Raw genomic sequence first — 13,397 nt, 5'->3', positions numbered from 1 at the left:
CTAAGTGGACTACACAGAGGGACAGGATTTGACCAACAAGGGCAATTTCCTTCCAACAACAAAACAGAGCTATCCACTCAGTTCACACATTCTCTTCAATTACTTTCCTGCCATAAAAGAACCGGGTAAGGAAACTGTACAGGTCAGCTAGTTACCCAGCCTGCTCACAGTTTTAACATCTTGAACTTCTATGAGAGGATTCCAGTTTGAGTACCTGATTCAAAAAGAACCCCTAGTAAACACCAGAGCTATCTACAACTTCCAAAGCCCACCAGATTGTGGCAGCGCTAGAAGGCATTTTATTTCAAGACTCATGATCTTCACAGATAATTGAGACCCTTGGTGGCTAAACTGCTAAAATTGGGCTTTCTTGACCACCATAGAATCCTTGCAGTAGGGAACCCAACCAAGTTTTAAGACCTGCCTTCAGAGGTGGCTAAAGCCCGAGGCATGACAGCCAAGTGACCACAGGCAACTTCTACCAGAGAGCTTTACTGACAGATGCTGACCTGCCTGTTGGCCAGATGCAATCACACTACTGGAAAGTCTGTCATAAGCCCATTGCTGTGGGCTGGGATTTAATGTAAAGAATAAAAGGGTCCCCAAACTAATGTTAATCAAGAGGAACACCACCTCCCAGGTTGTTCTGGTTCTCTAGGACAGTCACTTCCCTGTAGGCACTATGAAAATACCACCCTGTACCCAGCAATGTCCTAAATGAGTCAAGTGCTCTGTATATGGAAGTTCTGCATGAAATGAAAAGGCTAGATGAACAGAAAGGGATACAACGTGACAGTGCTTCGTCCTGTGTGCCTGCACAGAGAGAACCAACTGTACATTCTTATCTCAAAAGACTGCTCAGTGTGAACCCATTTTCACTGCAGTATCCTCCATAAGACAAGAGATGGGAACAACCAAATGACCATCAAGGGATGAATGGCCAAACAAAATGTGGCACATGTATACAATGAAACATTACTCAGCCTTAATAAGGAAGGAAATCCTGTCATACCCAACAACATGGAAGGAACCTTGAGAACCCTATGCTAAGTGAGATAAAGCAAGTCACAGATAGTTCATGAAGCACACACCTACAATCCCAGCTATTTGGAAGGGTAAGGTAGGAGAATTCTAAGTTTGGGGCCAGCCTGGGCAACTGAGATCCTGTCTCAAGACAAAAAAGCAGAGGTTGGGGGACTGGGGGTGGAGCTCAGTGGTACAGCGGTCACCTAGCACAAGTTAGGTCCTAGGTTCAATCCCCAGTATTGTGGAAAAAAGAAAGACAGACAAACACTACACTATTCGTTTTACTCATATAGATACCCGAATGTAACTAGTCAAAGTCATGGAAACAGAAAGTGGAATTGTGGTTGGTGGTTGCCTGGGGTTGAGAGAGGAGAAAAGAGAGTTTTCTAATGGGTATGGAGTTTCAGTTTCACAAGATGAAACAAATCTGTTGCACAACAACAATACTACTAAGATGCACACTTAGAAATAGCTGATGTAAATCTTATGTGTTGTGCTTTTTTAGTACACATGCACGTGCGTGAATCCTAAACAGCTGGGCCACTTGAATTTTGTATACTAAAGGACCTCAAGTTCAGAAATGTTGGTTTTTATGAGGGAACATTAAGAATTAAACATTACCACTATTTAAATAAAATATCAACTTCCCCCTAATTATAAAGGTAACATATGTCCAAATAAATAAAAAATGCCCACTGTACAAATGACACATCACCACTATCCTTTCAAGAAATATTCTACTCGGAGGAAAGATTAGCAAATTTGTAAGACCTTCTCAAGGGAATTATAAAAGGAGGATCTCATGCTTCAATTATAAATGGAAATGTTGCCTTTGCTTTGTTCCTTGGGATACAAGGCAATTCACATACATGAAAAACACAAATGTTCCCTTTGGTATTGATTTTACTGAGAAAAATAAATGGTGTTTCTTATAAAATCATTTCAAAGAAGAACAGAAAAAGAGTTAAACAGAATAGATTTCCCCCTAATTGTTAGCATTAACAAATTCCCCTAGGCATCAGACAATAATATTCATACAGAATACTGAGTTTATAATACAAGCGACAGAATCCTCTAGAACATTTTTTATGATTAGTTCCTTTTTACTTCTTCTATTCTAACCTCAATTTTAAAGATTATTAAACACATACATTCAATCACAAGGGTTTTCTAATAGTTCCATTTCTTCTACATGAGGGTTACTGATGTTTTTTAATATTACTCAAAGCAAAAAAGGGGGAGGGGCTGTTTTCTATTTCTTTGGAACAAGTTCCTGCCAGGTTTTGCACACTGCTGTTCTTTGGCGATGTGATGAGAACACATGCCCACCCACAGGCACTAATTTTGCTCTTCACCCTTCCCAAGCAGCCTCTATGACACATGCTGTCTGTGCTCCATATAATAGAATTCAAGAGGTCCAGTCAAACCCTGGCCCCACGCGGCTGGATCAATGACAGGAGGCAACCCAGCTCCTCTCCTGGATGGGGACGAGGAACACGTATTTAACAGCAAACCACAAAAAAACTCCAAACCCAGCTCGGACATCTCCAATCTGAAAAAATCTCTATAATCCCATGAGTTAATACTGAAAACGAAAAGTCATCTCTTGGGTTGAGATTGAGATGGAAATGATATCTTCCTGTGCTTCCTTGCATACTCAATGATCTGAAGATGACACAGCTCACCGCCCCCTGCCATGTGTAGCAGGAAGTACCTCCCTCATCCCAAGCCAAAAGCTCTTTCCAAGAGGGCTGAAGTGTCAGCCTGCTTCTGAAGCAAACATATCCCTGAAAGAAGGCACAGGGCTAACAAAAGTCCACAGCCGTTTGACAACTTGTGTCCCATTTGTTTTTAAGAGTGGGGTTATGTCCCAATAAGTCTGTGCTTTTCTGAACTAGAGAAGAAGGTTGCTATTTACAGGTAATGACACAAGATTTACCTCCAAGTGTTAGGAATCCCACCCACTCTGTAGACAGAATGCGTGTAACTCCCGATGGGGGAGAATGAAGGTGGCAGTGGAGTGTAGGCAATGGGCAGGCCGAGCCCTCCCCTGGGAGCCAGTCATGGCCGCGCAGCCACAAATCCTACGTCTGTAGAGGAATGCACTGCAAACTCTAGAAAAGGGTCTCTCGAAATACAAATGAGTATTTTTAAATGTTGATAGGTAATCCATAGTTAATCTTAGAGGATTCAAATGCTCTCCTGTCACCCCCACACACACACACACACACATACAAGAAATGTCTCACAGAAGCTTTTGTCCAAAATTATGTCACTCTGCTTGGTTCAGAAAACATGGTCATCAGAACTATCAAACTGACTTTTGAGCCAGACAGTTTTTTCTTGATGTCTATACAAGAAGAGTTACTTTCTGAAGAATCAAAAAGGGAACAGCTCAAAGTTTCTTATACATGTGGCAACTGATGGCTCTGGATCGCAGGTTCCAGTCAATTTATGAATAAAAGAAAACCCGGGAGGAATCTATTACACATAATGATAAATCCCGACAAGGTGGGCACTGAAGTGAAGACGGGGCTGCGTCTGGATCTCATGCACTTATTAATTTAACACTACCCAGCACCCGGCTCCCTCAGTATCTACTGATTGTTTCCGAGTTGAATGATATGAGACCTTCAATACTAACCATGCTTCTGCATCCTTTTTCCCCTCAAAAGGGAAAGAAGGATCTAAAAACCATGTGATCACTTTGGACTGATAGCTCACAGTGCTTAATAGCAAAGGGACCTCCAAAGGGCAGTAGCCACAGCCAGCAGTGGTCACCACTGCTGAGTCTCAGTGATCCAGGTGCCCCCTATGAGGAGCTGGAGAGGTCTATGCTGCTTTGGGAAGAATATGAACAGGACTGTTGATGACACAAATCACAGGAAAACAAGACACTGTCACAGAAAATACCATTAAGTTAAGAGTGTTAAAAGAAATGTTTTTATATCCCTGCCTATAACTTTCTGTAGGCCTCAATGGGGGGAAGTGGTAAAACCTAATATATCAGTGAAATCAGAGGATACAAATCAGAAGGCTCTTCTGCCTTCAAAAGAACAAAACAAAATTAATTTGCATTATTTTTCAGATAACTTTTGATGAAGTAAACTCCAAGTTTAGTGTGGCATTTGCCAAAACTGCAAGAGAACCCTGTTTACTATATAACATTGCAAAGCATGAGCTTTACTCAGTTCAAGTTAATGTTTTTTAAGTAGCTTTCCTTCCACAGCTTAAAAGAAAAAATTGTTAATGAGAAGGAATAGAAAAGGTCTCTCACTTTGAATCTGAAGTATTTTTAATATCACCAAATGCTATTATTAAATATGAACTATATATGTATGTGTATACACACGCATATAAAAATAAGCCCTACAGATGTGGGCAGGAAAATTCTTAGCAAAACCCCCACATATTTCAAATACTGTTCTTCCTCATTATTGTCCTCTACCATAATTACCATGTTACAGCATAACAGGTGGCTTTCATTTATAGAATGCAAAATTAATGAAATTTGGAGTTAGAGATGGTCTTCTCTCCAAAAACAAATTGGCCACTCTAAAAAAAAAAGTGTACCACTTAATCCACAAAACAAACAGAAACATAAATTTCTGAATGCATCTGAATCAGTAAATGGGATGCATTTACCAACAGTTGAAAATTCATACACCTCAAGGAAAACAAGTCATTATTATAGGTTTTATAAGAAAGAGGAAAAGGAACAAAGACTGCCTATTTTTCTAGCTTGGAAACTCCAGATCTTCTTCACACTCTCCGATGATAACAGGATTTACCATCACAGACTGGGCTGCTCCACCAATGTGAGATCTTAGGTAAATTTGTGGGCAGTGGTGTTATAGGTCCTGACCCAGCCATGCTGGACCCACAACCCCGGAAAGCATAAATAGTACTGCTATAAACTAACTATAGCATCTGTCTCTAACAAGTAGGACTCAAGAGTACCTTTTTAAAACATTGAATAGACTGTCAACACACATAGGAATGTTTAATATACTCAAATAAGCAAAATATGTGCCTTAACTAGTCAGGCATTGTTTAAATTTAGTGAGTGAAGAAATAGAGAAGGTCAGACATGCAGACACGGCTTTCCAATTATGCAGAATGATCCTTTAGATCATGTGAAAGCTATAATTAAATGTTGATACCAAATCCCCACTACCCTTTCTCCCACCTCGGAAAAGTTAATGCATGAATTCAGTCTGAGTAAATTGCGATCTGCAAAAAATAACCATATTCAGTCATAAGGGGAATAAAGCTTTCTTGAGTTAAGCCACGCATCTTGGGGTGGAGGGGGGACAAGATACCAAAAGAAACCCAACATAATACAACAGTTAACATTAGACCGCCTCCTTCAGCCCTCCTCTGCTTATTCTTTCTTTCTTTTTTTTTTTTTAAAGATCTAAGTTACCCACCCAAAAGATGTATCACTCTTGCAAGCTGTTTCCTAGGATAGCACCTTTTAGATTAGGACTTAATAAAAGGGATGGGTTAGAACCATTTTATCTGAATACCTAAGGAGACATTTGTTTTCAGAAAGAGGATGAGTGAATAAAAACTCTCTGTTCATCAACAGATTAGTGGTTATCTATCTGTCCTTGAATGTGGGCAGGCGTGTATGTGCGCGCACACACACACACATATACACACACTTCAGTTCTTTACAATTAGAATGATTTTCCTCCTTTATAAAAGTGGTAAAAGCACACACCAGAAATGTTAAGCAAAAGAGAAGAAGGAGAAATTAAAGTTCATGTAAACAGTAAGCACATACCTGCCAGGCGATGCCATTTCCTCTACATTGTAGAGCCCAAGTATTGGGTCTCAGCATTATTGCTACTATAAAGCTTCCGATAAAAATGGACTGTCTCTCGCTGACCTGAGAACCAGCTGGCTGCCTGAGAAGCGGTTTCCCCCATATATGATTCAGTCTCCTTGACAAATATACTGCATTGTACTGGATGAGTCATCCGAGGGTTAGTCCGCATTTTATAGGCCTGTTGTGTCATTACTCACATTCAACATCCTGCTTCTCAGAAGTGGAAACTGGAAGCCTGACAGCTGACAGATGCTTTTTCCAATTAAAATATTGTTTAAAAAAATTCCTGTAAGTTATGTTTATCAATCATTGATGATAGTATGAAATGCCCAGGAAGCAAAGAGCACAGCTCAATACTTGAGATCACAGTCTGTGGACCCACAAGTGCAAGCTGCTCACCCCACCCCCTAGTCCAGATAATTTTCTTCAAAGTCAAGAGCAAGATCCTTCTCTCTGAGGCCATCAGTTGAACCAGCACAGGCAGGACCTTGGCGATTTTTGTGTTGTAAGGTTATCCAGTTGTGGGAGCTATGAAAAAATGACATGTCAAAATTTTGGTTCCTGGATGGATTTTGCTAGGTGGGGTGGTAGCACTGTGTTTATCAAATGTTTACTTTTTGGATATCAGTGTTTACTTTTTAGGCATCCTGAAGTATGCTAAGGGTGAAATGATGTGGTATCTGGAATTTCTTTTAAATATTTTAGACATACATACATACATACATATATACATAGAGTAAAAAAAAAAAGTGGCAAAATCAGAATAAATTGCTGTACCTGTGTGGTGAGAATATGCAGGTTGGCTATATTTTTCTCTTTTGAGTATCTGTGAAATTTCTCATGGTAAATTTTATTTAAGTTAAAACTTTTAAACTTAAAAAAAAAAAAAAGTCCCCCAGTCCCTACATTCTAATTTGTACTGAATAAAACACTTGAAGAATATAAAAGAATATATTCAGGGGCTGGGGATGTGGCTCAGTGGTAGAGCACTTGCGTAGCATATGTGAGGCACTGGATTTGAGCCTTAGCACCACATAAAAATAAATAAATAAAATAAAGGTCTATCAACAACTTTAAAAAAATTTAAAAAACAGAACAACAACAACAACAACAACAAAACACTTGAAGCTGCCATGCCCATGAATGGGGGAAGAAGAGGAGCCCGATTCACAGGGTGACACTGTGGGTGTGGGATATGAACCTGAAGGTGACTTAACCTACCAGCTAGAAGGTGTGATACTCATGTCCTAAGGCCATGGTGAGGGCTGTATCAACTCCCTGAACGCCTCTGTCGTGATTGTTTCCTCATGCTTTCTTTGAGGACACAAGCCCCAGCCTTGTTCATGAGCTCAATGTTAACATTATGAAGGAGAGGTGACCATTTCCAGCTTCCTTTTATGGCTTTGGAAATGCTCCATGAGAGGTTATGTAAGTCAAGTCCAGAGTCCCTTATACCAACAAAGCCCTTTGTAAGGTGGCAGTGTTTGCTTGACTGACTTTGTGCTCAAAGTGGGGTACTGACACCAGCTGGAGGAGGAAAAGAGCTTGGATTTCATGGACAGAAACAAAACAAACCACACCCCCAACATATGGAAGTTTTAGGATTGAACCCAGGGCCTGGCATGTACTAGGCAAGTACTCTACCACTGAGATACATCACCAGAACCCCAGTGTATGTTCAATAAGTCCACTGTTGAAACTAGATGTCATTCCAAAAACTATCCATATGATGTGCTGTGAAAGCATGACAAGCCACCACAAGAAACAAAATACAGAGGTCCTCCAGTACTCCAAACCTCTGCAGTGTCCCCTCAATAGGCCGCAGGCTGAGGTGTCCACCACAGCCAACAGCCAACCCCAAAGGACCTGGTCTAATACAACTGCAGACTGCCTTTGAGTAGCTGAGACAATCCCCATAACATCAAATTACAGTCTCACTAATCCAGAAAGATTAGGATTGAGTGTGCGCCTGAAATGAAGACTTTCTGACTTTGACAAATTCTTTCCTCCTAAGGACAGCAAACTCTGAGGATTATCAAAATGTTCCCTCACAATTCATGACCTTTCACATACTTGAAAAGCATGATATACCTTAATGCAACAAGTACAAATGGGGGAAATTAACAAACTTCGAGCTGAGAAGTCTCCATCAGAATCTCGAAGACATAAATCTAAAGCTCATTAGAGTCTTATGAGCTGGCTGTGATGGCATGGTCTTGTAATCCCAGTGTCTGGGAAGGCTGAGGCAGCAGGATTTAAATTTGAGGCCAACCTTAACAAGTTAGTAAGACCCGTTAAAATAAAAAGGTCTGGGAATACTGCTCAGCTGTGCAATACCTAGTAAATTGGAAAAAAAATAACAATAATAATTTTATGATTTGGGTTTCATTAAAATACAAAAATATGAGCAACAGTATGTACACATAGATACAATGACCGTGAAAAGGCAAATATATAGTAAAATATTAACAAATAGGAAATTGGATAGAAGAGTTCTTCATACTATTCTTACTTTTCTGTAAACATGAAATATTTCAAAGTAAGTCTAAATGCACAAAACACAAGACCCCTGCTTAAAAAATTATAGATTTAATAACCACCATGGTACCTGCTGTTGATGTGGCCACCCAATTCTTTTCTTTCTTTTTCCTTTTTTTTTTTTTTTTTTTTTTTTGGTGCTGGGGATTGAACCCAGGGCCTTGTGCATGCGAGGCAAGCACTCTATCAGCTGAGCTACATCCACAACCTGTGGCTAGCCATTTAGAAAACCTTAGACCACTAAGTAACTCACCAAAACGTGAACTCTTGAAATGCCTCTGGGCTCAGATTTCTCAAAGGGTGTTCCTTGCAATCCATCCTATAGGAACCTCCACATTAATATACAACCCAAATACATTTTGGGAAAACTACTATATCCTTGGGGATATATTAGTTTTAAGTTTGTTTGGCTTTGTGTTTCCCAATGTTTGACTGCAGACTTCTGCTTTCATCCCCCTTCCCCACACCTATTACCATCCTGATGAGCCTAAACAAAAGCTTTGGGAAACATGGCTGGAGGTGATGGGATCCAGGATATTTTAAGTGATTTTACTATAAATTTTCTCAAGAATATTTTCTTATAATAAAAGACATTCCAAAATTGGTTTCTGCCATCTTTAATGAACATATTTATTAGATGGTCAGCCTGCAAGCTAATGACCATCACTAGTCAGAAAACAACTTGAACTGTGCACTTATCTAGCCTCTCTCAACCATGCCACCCTGTGGCAGCGTGAATCTGTGTGGATGATGATGGGCTGGCAAGTCAGGCCGCATGGGCATTCCTGCTAAGAAGTGGTTGGTCCTGGGGAGGCCACCCTAAGGAGCAGGAGCTCTCCAGAACTGGCTCTACTGCACCACTTTAGACTGCTGGGTTTGGGAATCTAGAAACCAGCTGGGATGCTTTCTGCCTTTGAGTTCCGTGGGCCTTCACATAAGTCATTCCCTAACACTGATCCTTGGTAAGAAGCACAACTGCCTAGTGGTAGCACAGGATAAAGAACTTGTTTATTTGGGGAAAATGAACCCACAGATCCAATAGACTCTATTTTTTTTCCAAAAATTGCTATGAATTAATTTGTTAGGGCTGTTAGCAATTATCTGCATTTTTGCTGTTGTTAAATATCAAAAACTGGCTGATGTCAAAATCCAGAAGCATGCGTGAGGCCCTGAGTTCAATCCCCAGTATGGTGGTGACAGTGGGGAACAAACATGGGTATTAATGCTGTGGACACTGCAGGCTGGTACAACAGAAAAGAGCATGTGCCTGGAGTTGTCTTGGTTCAAAATCCAGTCTTGTTTTTATTTACATATTATTTTATTTGTGGTGCTGAGTACTGAATAAGAACCTTACAACATATAGCAGGCAAGTGCTCTACCACTAAGCTACCTGCCCAGCAATTTTTACTTATTAGTTTCATTAATTTGCGGAGGCTGGCCTTAAACTTGCAATCCTCCTGCCTCAGTCTCCTGAATAACTGGGATTAGAAGTGTGTGCCACTATATCTGGTTTTACTTACATTATTTAACTTCTCTAAGACCCTGGTTCCTTATCTGTAAAATGGGTATAATACTATGAATAACCTCACAATTGTTTTGAATGGGATAAATGTGATCATTCCCAACAAGTACTTAGCATACAGCCTAGCCACATGCAGAACGCTCTTCAATTTATGCAAACAGTGATGAGGATGTTTGTAGGCATTATGAATTTAGACTCTCAGGGGTGGGCAAACTGTGGCCAGACACCACACTCGTCTGTTTACATCCTGTCTATGAGAGCTTACAAAGACGGACTTAAGCAGCTGTGACAGAAACCATATGGTCCCCAAAGCTTAAGCTTTAGTATCTAGACCTTCACAGAGAAAGTCCGTTGACCTTGGTGATCAATGCTTGGGGGGATGAAGACCTTCTATAGGTCTTTTCCCCCACAGAAGTTTGAGTCAGTTGGTCCTTTATTTTGCTGAAGGTTCCAATTTACAATCTGATATCTAAATGCTACTTATGGTGATCAGAACAAAACAAGCTGCTTTTCTTACAATGCAAATCACAAGCTCTCAGTCTCATGGTGGGTGGTGAAAGCTGCAGAGTCTGAGGCTGAGGCTGCTTGCTGGTCTTTTGGCATCCCCTCTCCCCTGAACTACCCAGAGAAAACCCCTCCCCACTTCAGAGTTCAGTACACCAGCTGTACTATGTGAGTCTTCGGCCAGGCCTCCCCTCCCCCAAGTCACATCTGTGCATTATGTAGAAACCACGTGTCCCCAGAGCTTGAAGCAAGAGGTGAAAGATGATCTGAAAGAGGTATTCAGGAACCTGAGCAAACAAACATGAAGGATGCCCTCAAGGGGGCTGGATGGCCACATGCAGGAGCAGGAAAGCAGTGGAGGCCTTGGGAAATCGGGGATGCAGGCAGCATCAGGGCACCTCCACCTCTGACCAGGGCAGTAAGGAGACCAAGGGCCAACCCAGAAACATGAAAGGCAGGACTCAAGAGCAGTCCCAGGACACATAACTGCATCCAATTGTGATGCATATTTTCTTTGGCAGGAAAACTTGTTTATTTGGGGAAAATGAATCCACAGCATTAATGGAAAATGCAGGTGAAGGGACTCCTGGGGCTAGGCTCTGGGAGGGGAGATTTGAACAATAGAAACCATTCTAACTGCTCTCAGTTATGATCTCTTGGGTGGGGGTAGCCTTATCCAGCTGTTGGGGCAGAGATGAAATCTGGGGATGTGCTTAGATATACACAGGTCTTTGTGGTGGTCACTTTTTGCCTTACTGGGAAATGTCAACACCTTTGAGAAGGCAATATAGTGAGGAAATGCCTTTGTTAAATACCACAGGGAGCCATGAGGGCTGGTCACGAAAAGGAGCAGGAGGCATATTTCTGGTGTTATCTACTGAGAGCAGAATTTCGGAGACAGTAAGCTATAGAGACCATGTTTCAAAGTCTGGCTGGCAGGAGGGGTAAAAGAAGGCTCTCTCCAAAACTCATGGTTAATTTGGGGATGTTCTGCTTGGCAAGAGTGAGAAGATCTGTGCTGATGAAATGCATATAAGACATTATGCTAAACAGATAGGGAAAAAATGACCCTATGATGAGAAGATCTTCAGAGCTAGGACGGTGGATTCAGCCCAGGTTTCCTCAGGAAAAGGCAAAGGAGCTCACATTCACAGTGCCCACTCTGTGTGGGGTGCTTTGTATAATTACATCATCACACCCACAAATTTTGTTCCAGGCCTATGTGGAGGAAAAATAGGGGGCAAAACTAGTGGCAGGTGTAGTCTAGATAGCCTGAGTTTCTTTGGCACAGTATGTTACAGGGCCGGGCAGGAATATGGAAACCAAACACACCAGAAATATGGTAAAATCACTCTGGGAAGTTATGGGAGGAGCCAAGGGCTTCATTAGCAAGGAAAAGGGAAAAGTTAAGTGTTCAGGGCACTGGCTTTCCAGCTGAGCTATGAGAGGACCAGCTATGAGAGTGCTGAGGACCAATCAGGGCAAAACCTAGCTTCTCCAGAGACCTGGGCTGCAGGGAGAAGTCAAAACCCAGATGTAGAGGTGGAATTTTAAGTTCAAGGGATGGGGCTGGTTCAAAACCTGGAAAAGGGATATATGAAGTACCTAGGGGTGAATATTTAATATACATATTAGCACCTGCCAGGCTGAACAACAGGGTCAGCACTTGAAGTCCACTCAAGGTGGATGACTTATTCCTTAAGGTAAGCTTAGACCACGGGGACCAGACTGACCCACATTGGCCATTCAGCCTAGTTCAGCCTCTGTTGTTTCATTACCTCTGAGCCAGCATCACACCTGAAGCTGCTCCAGGCTGCAGAATTCTAGGAACAGTTTTCAGCTCTTGCTCATTTTGATGCTGGCTACGGAAAAACTCGCGGATAACAGGTTAGCTTCCTAGCAAAGCAAACCTTCTGCGTGGAAGCCATCTTTGTTTGTCAGATGGCTAGAGAGATATTCAGCTACAAATGGAAATCTCTTCAAAGAACTCTCAACAATACTCTTTAATCATTTACCTATGTAAACAGCAACCAAATTCATGGCATCAGAAATTCTGCAATTTCAAATTACTCCGAGGTCATAGCTTTAACTTGACGTTGCAGCTAGTTATGTGGCCTTGGGCAGAGTTACTTCCTTATGCTTCAATTTCCTTGTCTAGAAAATTAAACTAGACAAGGAAATTGATTTAAACCAGTCCAGCTCTTGAAGCTCTGAAATTCTACAAGGAATGGATTGATAGCAGATAAGTGAGAAAACTGACTAGTCATACAAGTAGCCAAAGAGGAGAGGAGTGGGAAAGAAAGTTGGGCAAGGGATCAGGAAAAAAACTATGTTCCCAACCCTCGGATCTTAGAAATCCGACTCAACTAACTGACCAGTCTAAAACAATGCCAGTCTTGGCCAGGCACGGTGGCACACGCCTGTAATCCTAACGGCTCGGGATGATATCCCTGGTACCAAAAAAACGAATGCCAATTTCACCCCAAAGTTAGAAGTGGCTTTTCCTTATAAAAGACATTCATCAACAAGAGTAGCACATGCATGTAATGCCATTGACTAGGGATGCTGAAGCAGGAGGATCTCGAGAAGTTCAAGGCCAGGATGGACAATTCAGTAAGACTCTGTCTCAAAAATAAAAATAAAAATAAAAAGGGCTGGGCATGTAGCTCAGTGGATAGAGCATTTGCCCAGCATATGCAAAGCCCTGGGTTCAATCTCCTATACCTAAAAACAAAAAAAGTGGTGAGGAGATGGGAGATGTAGCTCAGAGGTAGAGTGGTAGAGCACTCTAGTTCAATCCCCAGTGCCAAAAGAAAGCAAGCAGGAAAAGCAGCAGTTGTCAACATTAGCCACAGTTATATCATGTACAAGTACTTGATACAACTTAGAATCACACAAGAATTTTATTCCAAAGACCCTAAGACAAGGTGACGGAGCCTAGCACATCCTCTTCTGATTTCATGATAACTGTAA

The 13,397-nt window shown here is 41.5% G+C and overlaps 1 protein-coding gene across 1 annotated transcript in view; it reads right to left on the bottom strand.

The window, feature by feature from the left end:
- The window catches only part of Spred2 (sprouty related EVH1 domain containing 2), a 52,426-nt gene extending 45,570 nt beyond the window's left edge, over window positions 1-6,856 (bottom strand). Inside the window, exon 1 of the mRNA XM_048804211.1 lies at window positions 5,816-6,856. Coding sequence (XP_048660168.1) covers window positions 5,816-5,832 — 17 coding nt within the window. The 5' untranslated portion in view covers window positions 5,833-6,856. The remainder of the gene's footprint in view (window positions 1-5,815) is intronic.
- Window positions 6,857-13,397: the final 6,541 nt, after the last annotated feature.

The sequence above is a fragment of the Marmota marmota genome, unplaced genomic scaffold, assembly GCF_001458135.2.
Source record: "Marmota marmota marmota unplaced genomic scaffold, marMar, whole genome shotgun sequence".
NCBI classification, from domain to species: domain Eukaryota; kingdom Metazoa; phylum Chordata; class Mammalia; order Rodentia; family Sciuridae; genus Marmota; species Marmota marmota.
The sequence above is the reverse complement of the archived record's forward strand: the minus strand, read 5'-3'. Positions and strand labels throughout refer to the sequence as shown.